Consider the following 15,006-nt stretch of genomic DNA (forward strand, 5'->3'; position numbering starts at 1 on the left):
TAAATGTACTCAATAAATCTTAGCCCATCGGTCATGTCACGGGTGTTTATAAAGTGTACCGAAACGATTAGAATTCACGAGCTTCATCAACTGACGCAAATGTTAAACTGTTACATCATTAAGCATTTAGTGTACTTTGTAGAAATGATCCTCGCATAAAGCATATTCCAATCAGAACCGATGCTCTGCAATAATAGTCCGACTCCTGTGGCCACCAATAAACCCCTGCATTCATCTTACTGCGATGCATACTGTAGTGGTTTGGGAATTCTTTGATCTTTCACATAAACTGACATACAGATTGCAAATTACATTGCCCCTTGTTGGGAGCCAAAAATGTAGTAAATCTTCCAAAATTCTCTGTGATGTCACGTAGCATGCAAATTACCAATTATGTCGCCTCACCCTAGGCCTCAAACAACAAAAGGTTATGAGAACAGGTGACTGATGTGCGAACGGAACCATTAGTTACAGTATTAAAATACGAAATGCTTGCGTTTGTTACAATACCTTTTACACTTAAAAAGAAATTACAAATCTCAGGAGATTTGAGTGAGCATGGAAACGAATCAGTTATTAAAGGGAAGGAGGGAGAGTGGACGGTCTCAACATTCTTCATAGTCATTTATTGCATGGTGGCGACGACGTGTCTCCTCGTAGCTCTGCGGTGACGAGTCATCTGCTGGCCTCCATGTCCCATATTGGTGGAGAGGTGCGGAACGATTTCCATGTTGTGGGTTGCGGGGCCGAAGCTGCGATATCACGGTGTCGAGAGACGGATGTCGGTGATGGATCGAAGTGCCCACGCGTCCTCTTGCTTCCGCACGGTCTCCCTTATTCCCCCTCCATCACTATTCCGCTAAGGTCAACGACTCCTCTCTCGGCGTTTTGTTGGTGGACTAAATTTTGCCCTGATACCTAATGACTGAACGCCATTTCATGACCATGCCTCACATTGCAGAGCTGAAATTGTCCGACTTGTGTGGGCTAGTGTGTGACTAGGGAATTGGCGCTTTAGCATGTCTTCACTGTCAAGGCTGTTGCCAGTGTTGGTCGCACGTTGCTTCGATGATTTTCTGCATTCTTAAGTTGCTGTGAAAGCAGCTACACAAGACGTCCTTGTAACGGCTCTCTCTGCATGAGTCCTAGACAGTCTGTCGTCTGTGCTTCGTGTAAGAAACTGATCTATAAGCATCCTCATTACTACCCAGGAAACATTTCTTTTAGCAAGCTGATTTCTTCCGCAATTATTTAGTTTCAAATGCCTCTCCGTGCGAATTCTTGACACTTTGTGTCTACGCTCTGTCCCAGTGCCTGTGGGGTGTAGAATTGTTGACACGTTCTCGCCTTTTAAGGCCGGTAAAAGCGGCTGTTGCGAGCCAAAAGATTCACAAGTCTCCACGTGTGCATTCTTGACGCTGTTGTGTCTGTGTTCTATCCAAGCGGCTACAGGGGACCATCAGTTTTTCGCACGTTTCCCATAGTCCGCTAGGCTCTCCGCGAAGTATCCTTTCTTAAGCAAGGCTAGGACATCCTCCATTCGCCCCTCTGCGTGTTTGCAGAACACGTCTCAGGCGCTCGCCCTATGACATCCGACTTTCCCCTCGTCCCAGGCAGCTGGCTCTGTGAGTCAGCGAAAGTGGCCGCTGACGGAGGTATCATAAGACGAACTCAGAATGTCAGACTGAGAAATTTCTTCCGCATCAGTGTATGAAGACTGGTGGCTGTAAGAAAATGTATACGTCGTCCCGTCGCAGTACACACAAGATCTGTGGGTGACAAATCAGGGGACCACACAGTCCAGGCAGGAATCCATACATTTCTCGAGGCGTTTGTGGTGTGAATTGTACCAATTTCTTGTTGGAATAAGCTACTTCGTATGCTTGTCATCAAAGGTATGACAAGATGGTTCACTATTCCTGTCAAATACTCGAGAACATTAAGCTTCCCTTCAGCAATTACCAAATCAGTCCTGTTCTCATATTCGATAGTTCCCCACAACATGAATTCATGCTCCTCCTGTGACTTTTCACCAGGTCGTCTACGAACACAATGGCGTCGATCTGGTCACCACAAACAGGGGGAAGACTGGAATGAATTTTCCTTCCGTAGCGGATTGTGTGCTGATTCGAAACTTTTTGGCAAAATAAAAATGTGTATCAGAATGGGACTCGAGCCTGTTACCTTTTGCTTGAGTATTGGATATGAAGTACTAACTGAAGTAAAGCTGGGAGGGCGAGTTATGTGTTGTTCTTGGATAGCTTATATGGTAGGTCACCTGTTTGTGGAAGGCAAAGGTACCGATTTCGAGGCTCACTTCACCACACTGTTTTAATTTACCAGGAAATTTTATATCGCCGAGTGCCAGAGACTGCCATTCAGTGTCCCTGCGGACTGGGTGTCAGCGAGAAATGTCTCATGGGAACTTGTGATCTCAACTCAGATTCCAGTGTTATGTTCCCAACAGTTTGTGGTGACAATCTGCCTTTATCTCTGTCTGTTCGTCAGAACGAGTCGAATAATCCCAAGATCCTTCTGGAACGACGAGTGTCTACTCTTTTTGCCATTCTCTTCCTGTGAATCCATCTCGTCACCACTTGTTCTGCAGTGATTGCGCTGCAGTTATATGTTCGTACAGTCTATTGGTACAATGCCCCACGTCCCTTATGCCAGATCGGTTCTTACGGTCAAGGCACTTACGGTTTCTGTCAGTATTCTGTCATAATGGGAAAGTTCGAAACGAACGAAGCACTTACCTAGTGAGAGAAGTGATTGAAGAGTTGGTGGGGGTAGACTGGGAGAAGAGGAGTGAAGGGGCTGGCGTGTGGCAGGTGACGGTGTTCGTGGACGACGAGAACGACAACGCGCCGGCGTTCGAGCACGCTCGGTACGAGGGCGCCGTGCGCGAGGACGCGGCGCCGGGCGCCGAGGTGCGGCTGCAGCCACGGGCGGTGCGCGCCAGCGACGCCGACGCCGGCAGCCACGCCGCCTTCGCGCTGAGCCTGCGCGGCGACGGCAGCCACCTGTTCCGCCTGGACGCCGCCACCGGCCGTCTCTACCTGCGCGCGCCGCTCGACCGAGAGCAGGCCGACCACTACAACCTCAGCGTCGTCGCCAAGGACACCGGTGAGTGCTACTCCTAGGGTGACATACTGTACCAGGTGTTCCGTGGCGATCGGGTAGAGTTTGTTGACACTTAAAACTTTTGTGCGAGGCTGACACAGTCAGCATCCTTGGCTTTAGCCCATACACATCTTGCGAACACTTTGCGAGATACCTCCGTGCTCGGTCATAAATTACCCATACCACATTGCCCGCAAGCTTTGCTGATGCCACCGTAAATTTGATCAGAGCTGCAGTTTGGATAACTGATACTAAAGCACGAGCTGACGTCGGTCTGGTATCGACTTTACATGTACCGTTCAGTCAGTCACTTTTCAGCTGGTGGATTATGATGCAACGTTTTTTTTTTGTTTTTTTTTTTATCATCAGTCTACTGACTGGTTTGATGCGGCCCGCCACGAATTCCTTTCCTGTGCTAACCTCTTCATCTCAGAGTAGCACTTGCAACCTACGTCCTCAATTATTTGCTTGACGTATTCCAATCTCTGTCTTCCTCTACAGTTTTTGCCCTCTACAGCTCCCTCTAGTACCATGGAAGTCATTCCCTCATGTCTTAGCAGATGTCCTATCACCCTGTCTCTTCTCCTTATCAGTGTTTTCCACATATTCCTTTCCTCTCCGATTCTGCGTAGAACCTCCTCATTCCTTACCTTATCAGTCCACCTAATTTTCAACATTCGTCTATAGCACCACATCTCAAATGCTTCGATTCTCTTCTGTTCCGGTTTTCCCACAGTCCATGTTTCACTACCATACAATGCTGTACTCCACACGTACATCATCAGAAATTTCTTTCTCAAACTAAGGCCGGTATTTGATATTAGTAGACTTCTCTTGGCCAGAAATGCCTTTTTTGCCATAGCGAGTCTGCTTTTGATGTCCTGCTTGCTCCGTTCGTCATTGGTTATTTTACTGCCTAGGTAGCAGAATTCCTTAACTTCATTGACTTCGTTACCATCAATCCTGATGTTAAGTTTCTCGCTGTTCTCATTTCTACTACTTCTCATTACCTTCGTCTTTCTCCGATTTACTCTCAAACCATACTGTGTACTCAGACTGTTCATTCCGTTCAGCAGATCATATAATTCTTCTTCACTTTCACTCAGGATAGCAATCTCATCAGCGAATCTTATCATTGATATCCTTTCACCTTGTATTTTAATTCCACTGCTGAACATTTTTTTTTTAATTTCCATCATTGCTTCCTCGATGTACAGATTGAAGAGTAGGGGCGAAAGGCTACAGCCTTGTCTTACTCCCTTCTTAATACGAGCACTTCGTTCTTGATCGCCCACTCTTATTATTCCCTCTTGGTTGTTGTACATATTGTATATGACCCGTCTCTCCCTGTAGCTTACCCCTACTTTTTTCAGAATCTTGAACAGCTTGCACCATTTTATATTGTCGAACGCTTTTTCCAGGTCGACAAGTCCTATGAACGTGTCTTAATTTTTATTTAGCCTTGCTTCCATTATTAGCCGTAATGTCGGAATTGCCTCTCTCGTGCCTTTACTTTTCCTAAAGCCAGACTGATCGTCACCTAGCGCATTCTCAATTTTCTTTTCCATGCCACGTAATGAGAGATTTTTGTGTGATACATAGAGGTGAAATGACGATAGGGGAAGGCGGAGGAAGGAAAAGCTTTACAGTTCATGACGACAGTATATTTCGCTGTCGTGAATTAATTATTATTAAAGATTATAAACTCCGTACTCTCTATCTCAAGTGCCGACCAACCTAAAGGTATAAAAAGTAAAAATAATATCATAAGATCATCAAAAATGACACGTAGTGTACCCTAGACCATGTCTGAGTGCTGGTTGACTTCTTAGGTCGCTAATTTAGAATATCATATTTTCGACGACCGATACCTTTGTGTCGTATGCAGAAGGCTGTTTCCTGCTTACCAATAAGCTGGCAAATGTTTTATGAAATTATTGTTCTTAAGGGGACCACACCCTGCCTATCTAACCGATGTTAGTTTAGGCAAGTATTTGACAAATTTCTGAAAAAACTGTTTGATACAGGACCTTAATATTTTTATTGTAGGTTACATGTTGCTAATAGAGTCAACTGTACTGAAATCTACTTTATCCATTTTATAGTTTTTAAGAAATACTTTTTTAAATTTATTAAAAAAATATTAAGTTTTTTCGGGAGAAAAATTTTTTTTTGAACTTCCTAATGGGGGATTATTAATGAATGTAGTACCAGAGGTGGATTTTTATGTTATGCAGAGTCTCTGAAAATTTCATTCATCTATGATAGTTTCTGATATAATGGGGTATATGTACTGAAAATTTTAGTTTGCGGGAAATTGACTTTAAAGAAAAACCTTTTTAAATTTGCGATCGAAGTTTTCCCGGCGTATTTCCAATTTGAACAGTTCTCGGGTATCCGACAGGGTATCGTCGTAATTTCTCCACAAAATTACGACGCTACCCAGTCGGACACCCGAGAACTGTTCAGACTTTGGAAATTTGTTACTTACAGTTAGTTAAAACTGTCCTGCTGCACATGATGGCCCTTCTTTTGCCTCTAGCAGGTCTTTCAGCTTCTTTTTCACCTTCCTGGATGTTTGTCTTGCTTTCTTGCCCATATTAGATGCAGACCTACCTGCATCGCCTATCCTCATTTTATCGCAATGGTGCAGCCCAGTATCATATTTTCATCAGGATTAATTCCCAGCTTTTTCAGTACCCAACACTTTCCAGTATTGCCACAATTGAATGTAATAACAGCATCATGAACTCCTAGTTTCATTGTATGCCTGCCTGCAAATACAGTTTTAGGAAGGCATTTCCAAATTATGCTGTTTAAACATTCATTTGGGTTCTGTGTCTGCCCATGCAGACATTTTCTTAGAAGGTCAGGATGAGCCAAGTCTCTGAAAATAGGTTTAATTGCTGTAATAACAGCAGCAGGAATAGAATGCTGGTGAGAATAAGACTCTCCAGTTGCCTGAGCCCTGTTGTATTTGCACGACGGATTTTCTCCGGATGAACACAATCCATGACATGGCTTATCATCAGTATAGAACTTATGGAAGAAGTGACCCAAACATCTCTCTTCATTGCCTCCAGATTTTCTTTACTTCTCCTAATTGCCTGCCCATAGTATACCTGCGAGTTTTCTAATTTAGTTTTAGTTAACCGACCCTGTCTGGTCAACAATTTTCCCCCTTATAATTTTTTTCCTCTCATATCAACAGTTAGTTTACTCAGCCTTGTTCCCAAATGTTTTTGAACATATCCTACACATTCTGTTTTGCTAATAATGGCATCTGCATATGGCTTAGAGTTCACCACGTTGTTGTATTCATTACTATCACCATCGCCCAAATATTTGGTGTACCGTATGCCTCTTGTTTCTACGGAGCGATGAAATATTTGTTGTACTCCATGAACTTCTATACCACCACTTGTTCCTCTAAAATTAGCCACAAAGTTGTGTTCTTTATGTTCATTGACTGTAAAACATAAGCAATATTTACACATTATCTCCACATCTAACACTTTACCGGTTTCTACACGCGTGGCAGTCACTACACCATTCAGAGAAGTATGTCCTCTTTTTCTGCCCACTTCCATCAAGTCCAGCTGCAATATCCGAACTTCCATCATTTTCTTCCACTGATTCCCTGTCAGCTAGTTTCATGCTTTCCTCACTGACCTCACATACAGCTCTCTCTAATATTGCATTCAGTTTTTCAAATTTATTTGGTGGTTGATGTAAGTTCATCACTGAACAAAATGTTTCCCTGCAGCCATGCCTTTGCCAATGGCTCGTAAGGCATAAACTAATCTAGTGTTGATTCCATAAGGGCCACTTGCATTTGGTTTTGAAGAACTCATAAATGAAATCACAGTTGAGAATTTAGTGCAAATTAAATCCAAAGCAATTGCTAGGCCTTTTCTCTCACTGGCAATCACCTATTTTCACACTCTGTGACTCACAACACTGTCTACATTGTACAAATTTAGAAATTACGTCTGATAATATTCTCAAATTTATAATAATGTTACTGCACCCCTTGTCATTTACAGTTAATTCGTTGTAACTCTCTTGAAATGGTGCGAGCTTCTTTGATGATTCACTTGTTGAAGAATTACAATTACAAACCTCGTCGCCAGGCGACATAACCTCTTGTCCAGAAAGCTTTAAATTTGTTTACTCTAAATTATCGTTTCTTGAATATGCCTTTACGTTTCGTCATCTTCAATAAACACAACAAAACACACGTAAACAAGCACTGCAAACGTGAGTGTAACAAGTGCTCGCAATCACACTTGAACAAAACTAGCCGTGTGGTTGAAAGCGCTCTGTTTACAAACAGCAGAAGCTAAAGAATACCGACCTTTGCATTCCCAAGACAGCCAACACACTCGGGAGTAAAAAAAATCCTAACGTGCAATGTAGGGGATATAAAGATCTAAAATATGTGCAGAAAAGTTGGTGACAGAAAAGTGGGCGTGGCATAAAAACACACGTGGTAGAGAAACGCTTTTTAAATTCTCGAAAAAAATTTTTCAGCAAAATCCTTTTCAGAGTATTTAAATAAAACCTTAATCTATCGAAATATGATGAAAACCGAAAATCGATTTTTTTCTACGTAAACCATGGTGTGCTCCCCTTAAGCTAAATAAAGTATATAATTAATGTACAAATTTATAAGGACTGCTCCATAATTGTAGCCATTCCCTATTTTGCTTCACAGTAGTTATTAGAAATTCACTTCTGACGCTCAGACTGCAAGCTCATTTCGTCGTCTCGTACCAATTCAATAGCTCTTCCCACCCATTATCTGCTTCCTGACCAAGTGTTACAATAGGTGCCTACCGATATGACTACATGCTGCTCCTTAATACAGCCCGGTTTGCGTCCTGTGTCAGTAACGCTTTATGACGCATACCGAAATTTAATATTACTTGCAGTAAAATGCACAAAATGCACGGCGTGCTGTAATGGGAATCGTCACAACTTTCAATCATAACAGTAATAATCAAGAACCATTACTACAAAAACGTATATTTGCGATTATTAGTTACGTGCATTAATCGCTGATAAGGAAGGCTTGCGTCTTACTGTTACATATAACCTGTGGCTATTAGTTTTTTTCGCTTCAAACAACTTTTGACTTCTTAAAGAGATTCGAAACCTCTTTTGACCGTGCTGAATAGTGCCTAGAGGTTCTTGAAGTAAAGAGCGAATTCTTTAATGACAAATATACTCATACTAATTTTTTTAACTGAACTACGGTAATGTTTCCCACGTGAATGGAAGGTATGTATGAGACAATATTCGTGGTAGCAATTGTTTTATAGATACGACAAGATGTTATCGAATAAAAATATGTTAAATATGGCGATTTTCGCGCTGTTGCGGCCGTTTGAATCGTGCGGCACCTTGAAGTTTACCCCACTCTGCGTAGGAAGTTGTGACACCGAGGTAAGCTATATTACGCCAGTCTGTATACTTCACCTCCGACAACGTGAAAAATGCAAACATGTTCTAATTTCGGAAACAATTTTACAGATGGGCACGCGCGTCTGTAGACGATGCAGCGCTCAAGCGGATGACTTTCCATGTCAACTAAGGAGCTCCACTGTGGGATGAAGATGCGTATACAACACGTCAGATCAACAGAACAAAATCATTGCCCCATACTAGCCACCTTTAATAATAATATATGAAAAAACTAGAAACCCGCCTCGATTGCGAAAAAAGTACCTACCTAGGTTTCGGCGTAGATAACTACACCTTCTTCAGAACAATAAAACCCACAAGTGCCTAAGAAAACCTTTGTCAGTGATTAAAAGAACACCACAGCTATACATTTATAAACGAAAAAAAAGGAAAACACCAACAGTACATATGTACAAAATCAAAACCACTACTTATCTTAATGGTGTACGCTCCACCTCACACCGGCCTATGTTCGCTGGGCCATTACCCGCCATAAACTGCAGCTACAAATCGTCGCTGACTTACAAGCCCGAACCGCTACCTATGCACATGCGCAAGACAAGGGAAGTTGCATGAATACGCATGGGTTGGGGCTAAATAGCCCTTATATTCCCAACCGTGGATCAACGTATATCAAGAAATGGAATGGATAGAATAAATGACGAGCTAAATAGGAGATGAAACCTAGAAATAACCGCACATGGTTGCTAATGCCAGGAAATAAACATATATGAAGCTACCTATGACAACAGGAGGAACTCTTAAAAACTATTCCTAAAGCCAATAGTTAGCCTTGGGGGTGGGGGTCAAGCTATTTATCTTTTTTCTTTTTTTTCTCATTTTCCCTTTAAGATGGAGGTGATTTTAGCCCCTTGAACACTTCACGTTTTGTCCACGTATCTTTATTACCACGACACCTTTAGATTACGTCCCCTCAGCCCCCCCCCCCCCCCCCCGAGGCTAACTATTTAAGAGTTCCTCCTGTTGTCATAGGTAGCTTCATATATGTTTCTTTCCTAGCATAAGCAACCGTGTGCGGTTATTTTTAGGTTTCATCTCCTACTTAGCTCGTCATTTATTCTATCCATTCAATTTCTTGATATACGTTGATCCACGGTTGGGAATATATGGGCTATTTAGCCCCAACCCATGCGTATTCAAGTAACTTCCCTTGTCTTGCGCATGTGCATAGGTAGCGGGTCGGGCTTGTAAGTCAGCGACCATTTGTAGCTGCAGTTTATGGCGGGTAATGGCCCAGCGAACATAGGCCGCTGTGAGGTGGAGCGTACATCATTAAGTTAAGTAGTGGTTTTGACTTTGTACATATGTACTGTTTGTGTTTTCCTTTTTTCGTTTATAAATGTATAGCTGTGGTGTTCTTTTAATCATTGATAAAAGTCTTCTTAGGCACTTGTGGGTTTTATTGTTCTGAAGAAGGTGTAGTTATCTACGCCGAAACCTAGGTTAACACTAGGTTCTTTTTTCGCAATCGAGGCGGGTTTCTAGTTTTTTAATATATTAACCAACTATTGCTGACGCGCTGCGATGTTGAAGGATTAATGATAACGCCATGCAGAAACTTCACTGCAATGCAATGACGGATTTGAAAAGATTGTTAGTCTCTAGATGTATCAATAAATGCAGTTTTCACTCTGGACAATAGTTATATTTACATTTATATGATAGAGCTAATAACTTAAATGCTCTTTATATTACTGTGATATTAATATTGGTCTCACGCACTATTCAGTCTGTCAGCAAGCAGTGTACTGTTAAAGAACTGCATATTTAATTGTAAGCAGAGGAATTCATATTCTCTTGTAAAGTCTTCAAGGTGTTTAGACAACTTCATATCGGAGATAAAACTCGAGCTTTACAAGATTTTTACCACCTTCCTCGTCAGGAGAGGACCTCGGTACATTTCCCGAATACTCTTCCAATGACTCTCACTGTTGCGCCTACCTTTCCTACATTTCATTTTATGTAATCTTTCCACATTCCATCGCTCCAGACAGTTTTCTTCTAGGTATTTTACGGCTTTTGCTGTTTCTAGTGATTTTTTGCCAGGAGCATAATTGGACAGTAATGGATATCTTTGTGTATTTATGTGCAATACATTACATTTACTTACTTTCAAGGCCAATTGGCAGTCCCTTCACCAAACATCACACGTCTGTAGATCTCCCTGCATTTCGCTAAAGTCTTCTGCCTCTGGAACCTTCCTATAAACCGCAACATCGTCTTAAAAGCCTGACGAGGCTTCGGACGTTATCCACTAGATCATTTACGTATACCGACAACAGTAATGGCTATCGATATAGTTCCATTAAAATCAACGTGTTAAGCTCTAATTGCTGGGAAGCTATGACCCTAGTCGAAAGACTGTTTAGACACTCGGTAGACTTGTATTTCGTTCACTAATCGGCAATGCGGAATTGATTACTTTTCTGAAATCGACCTGGTCGCCGTCGTCTACAGCACTCTGCATTTGATCGACCGGCGGAGCGAGTTGAGTTTTACGAGTCTTCTGCCGCAAGTCTCTTGTGGAACGGAACTTTTTGCAAATGATTGGAAAAGAGCACAGGTAGTCCCAGTCTTCAAGAAGCGTCGTCGAGCGGATGCGCAAAACTATAGACCTATACCTCCGACATCGATCTGTTGTAGAATTTTAGAACATGTTTTTTACTCGCGTATCATGTCATTTCTGAAAACCCAGAATCTACTCTGTAGGAATCAACAGGAATTCCGAAAACAGCGATGGTGTGAGACCCAACTCGCTTTATTTGTTCATGAGACACAGAAAATATTAGATACAGGTTCCCAGGTAGGTGCCATTTACTTGACTTTCGGAAGGCGTTCGATACAGTTCCGCACTGTCGCCTGATAAACAAAGTAAGAGCCTACGGAGTATCAGACCAGCTGTGTGGCTGGATGGAATAGTTTTTAGCAAACATAACACAGCATGTTGTTGTGAATGGAGAGACGTCTACAGACGTTAAAGTAACCTCTGGCGTGCCACAGGGGAGTGTTATGGGAGCATTGCTTTACACAATATATATTAATGACCTAATAGATAGTGTCGGAAGTTCCATGCGGCTTTTTGCGGATGATGCTGTAGTATACAGAGAAGTTGCAGCATTAGAAAATTGCAGTGAAATGCAGGAAGATCTGCAGCGGATAGGCACTTGGTGCAGGGAGTGGCAAGTGACCCTTAACATAGACAAATGTAATGTATTGCGAATACGTAGAACGAAGGATCCGTTATTGTATGATTATATGATAGCAAAAGAACCATTGGTAGCAGTTACTTCTGTAAAATATCTGGGAGTATGAGTACGGATCGATTTGAAGTGGAATGATCATATAAAATTAATTGTTGGTAAGGTGGGTGTCAGGTTGAGATTCACTGGGATAGTCCTTAGAAAATGTAGTCCATCAACAAAGGAGGTGGCTTACAAAACACACGTTCGACCTATACTTGAGTATTGCTCATCAGTGTGGGATCCGTACCAGGTCGGGTTGACAGAGGAGATAGAGAAGATGCAAAGAAGAGTGGCGCGTTTCGTCACAGGCTTATTTGGTAAGCGTGATATCGTTACGGAGATGTTTAGCAAACTCAAGTGGCAGACTCTGCAAGAAAGGCGCTCTGCATCGCGGTGTAGCTTGCTATTCCGGTTTTGAGAGGGTGCGTTTCTGGATGAGGTATCGATTTTTTTTAACAAGAAGTGAGCCCCTCCACGCCCACGCTGGCATGATGGCCAACACAATAGGTCTACTGCCGTCTCTGCATAAGGGCTAGTATTTACTAAAGTGAGGTGTCGCAGGATGTGAGTGCTGCGATGTTTGCGTACGTGTGGTTAAGGTTAACCATTAATACGCGCTCGTCTGGAGACAGATAGGATCGAAATCGAACGAAGGGTAGCGGTTTGAAGGGCAGAGGAAAAAAAGTGCCAAGGCAAGAGCCAAGGGAAGAAAACCTCTGCGATGGTTAGGTCGGGTGATAAAAGCAGTAGCGGTTGTCTTGCTGCCTGTGATAGGTCGTGCAAGGATAGGCTATGTTAGTAGTGGGTATCATGCATGTCGACGCTGTGCGGTCGTGCTGCTCGGAGGCTGGCGCTGCGTGCAGGTGCAGTCCTCGTTCAGCGTCAGCAACCTGCAACAGTTAGGTTTATTATCGATCTTGTGTCCGATAGTCATATACCGGAAGCACAGTGTGAGGGAATGTTGGCGGATTGTTTGTGCGTCTTTGGGCGAGCTCGTCCCTGCTGTGGCCTCTTGGTCGGCTCTAATAGCAGCTGGTAGTTGCCAGTCAGTGTTGCTGATATGCAGGGGCTTACCGACATTTGTCGCTTGTTTGCGTATGTTAGTTTGCCATAGGTGGCTATGCCATAGCTAGCAGTGTCTTTGGCCGCTTGTGCTTCCACCTGTGGTTGTGATCGTAGTTTCCCATGGTGAGGATGAAAGGATTGTTCGGGTGTCTCGAGTTCCTGTATAGTCGTATGCCGTGTTTTTTGAATACTTCCTTGAGGGTATCAAGGCGGTATTACGGTGAAGATCCACGGTGCGTGTGTAGCGTGGAGCGTTGGTAATTATTCGTAGCACCTTGTTCTGTATTATCTGCAGGCGGCGCAGTCGTGTAGGAGCTGCACATCCCCAGACGGGAGCTGCGTACGTCATCAGAGGTCTAATCAGTGTCATGAATATGGACCTCGACACCCTAGGTATCGAATATATTGCTTCCCCCTACTTATACCTCCCGAGGCGATCACGAATGTAAAATTAGACAGGTTCGAGGGCGCACGGAGGCTTTCCGGCAGTCGTTCTTCTCGCAAATCATACGCGACTGGAACAGGAAAGGGAGGTAATGATAGTGGCACGTAAAGTGCCCTCCGCCACACACCGTTGGGTGGCTTGCGGAGTATAAATGTAGATGTAGATGTTACGAGACGTCTGCGGTATGCAAACATCTCAGCTTTTGTCCGTCTGCGCTTCTCGGTAGCGGGAATGAGTTGCACTGCTCTTGATACGCTGTCCTTTCGTTGCACAGGCAACTTGAGTTCGGAAGCGAAGCTGACGGTGAGCGTGACGGACGTGAACGACAACGCCCCGCGCTTCGTGCAGCTGGTGGTGCTGCACGGGGAGCCGCGCCGCAGCGAGGTGCGCAACCTGAGCGGGTCGGCGCGGACGCCGCTGGAAGTGACGGTGGAGGAGACGGCGCCGCCGTCGGCGCCGCTGCTGCGGCTGGTCGCCACGGACCGCGACGCGGGCGACAACGCCAGCGTGTCGTACAGCCTGGCGGCAGAGGTGCTGACCGCCGGGCCGCGCTCGCCCTGGTCCGTGCCGCACTACCGCTCCGTCGCCGAGAGCCTCAACTCCAGCGACGCCTTCCTGGAGCTGGACGCTTCCGCGGACGGCGGCGGCTGGGCGCGCACCCAGTACCGCACCAGCCGCGACGACAGTCGCGCGCGCTGGACCGTCACGCGCTTCGTGGGCGACGGTGACGGCGACGTGGACGTGGACGCCGACGACGCCTGGCTGACGGCGTCGCGGCGCCGTCCAGAGTGGGCGCAGCCGCCCGCCTCGGGGCCGGCGGACAACGCCACCGGCTACTTCTTCGCCGTGCACCGCACCAGGGGCGAGATACGGCCTCTGCGTCGCCTGCCAGCCGAGAGCACGTTCGTCCTCCAGGTCAGAACGCCAAAGTCACCACTGAGTGCTCCTGTTCCGGACGATTCGAATTTGTTTGCGCTTCATACAATTCTTTACGTGTTTCTGTCAAATATCTGTTCTCTTATATGTTCCACCCTCCGTGTCCTGATTGTTACCTCCTGGGGAGCGGACCGAGTGATCCTTCTCCGCCTCTATCTCGCCTTAGTGCGCCCGAAATTGGACTATGGAAGCGTAGTTTACGCCTCTGCTCGGCCGTCTATTCTTCGGCGTCTCGACTCTATCCACCACCGTGGATTACGTTTAGTGTCAGGAGCTTTTTACACCAGCCCTGTGGAAAGGCTCTCTGAGCACTATGGGACTCAACTGCTGTGGTCATCAGTCCCTGTGGAAAGCCTTTATGCTGAGACTGCTGCACCTCCGCTGCCCAATCGGCGAGCTGTCCTTCTGAGTCGTTATGCTAGCCATCTGTCTTCCATGCCTGCAAATCCGGCCCATGACATTTTCTTCGAAGCCTCCTTGGATTTAGGGTATGCAGGCCGCTCTTCCTCCCTGCTACCACCGGGAGTCCGCTTCCGTCAACTGCTCCATTCTCTTTCCTCCCCCTTTCCTAAGACTTTCTTGACAACTTGGGGTACAGCACCGCCTTGGCTCCGTCACCGGACCTGCCTGCTCCGTGACCTTTGTCAGTTTCCCAAGGATGGTACCTCTTCACTTGTTTATCGTCGGGAATTTGCTGCTCTATGTGCA

The 15,006-nt window shown here is 44.9% G+C and overlaps 1 protein-coding gene across 2 annotated transcripts in view; it reads left to right on the forward strand.

The window, feature by feature from the left end:
* LOC126361083 (cadherin-89D) overlaps positions 1-15,006 on the forward strand; it is a 380,910-nt gene that overhangs the window by 308,666 nt on the left and 57,238 nt on the right. For both annotated transcript variants that reach the window (XM_050007764.1, XM_050007765.1), the window contains exons 14-15: positions 2,832-3,126; positions 13,637-14,277. In XM_050007764.1, coding sequence (XP_049863721.1) covers positions 2,832-3,126; positions 13,637-14,277 — 936 coding nt within the window. The remainder of the gene's footprint in view (positions 1-2,831; positions 3,127-13,636; positions 14,278-15,006) is intronic.

Source organism: Schistocerca gregaria, chromosome 1, assembly GCF_023897955.1.
Source record: "Schistocerca gregaria isolate iqSchGreg1 chromosome 1, iqSchGreg1.2, whole genome shotgun sequence".
NCBI classification, from domain to species: domain Eukaryota; kingdom Metazoa; phylum Arthropoda; class Insecta; order Orthoptera; family Acrididae; genus Schistocerca; species Schistocerca gregaria.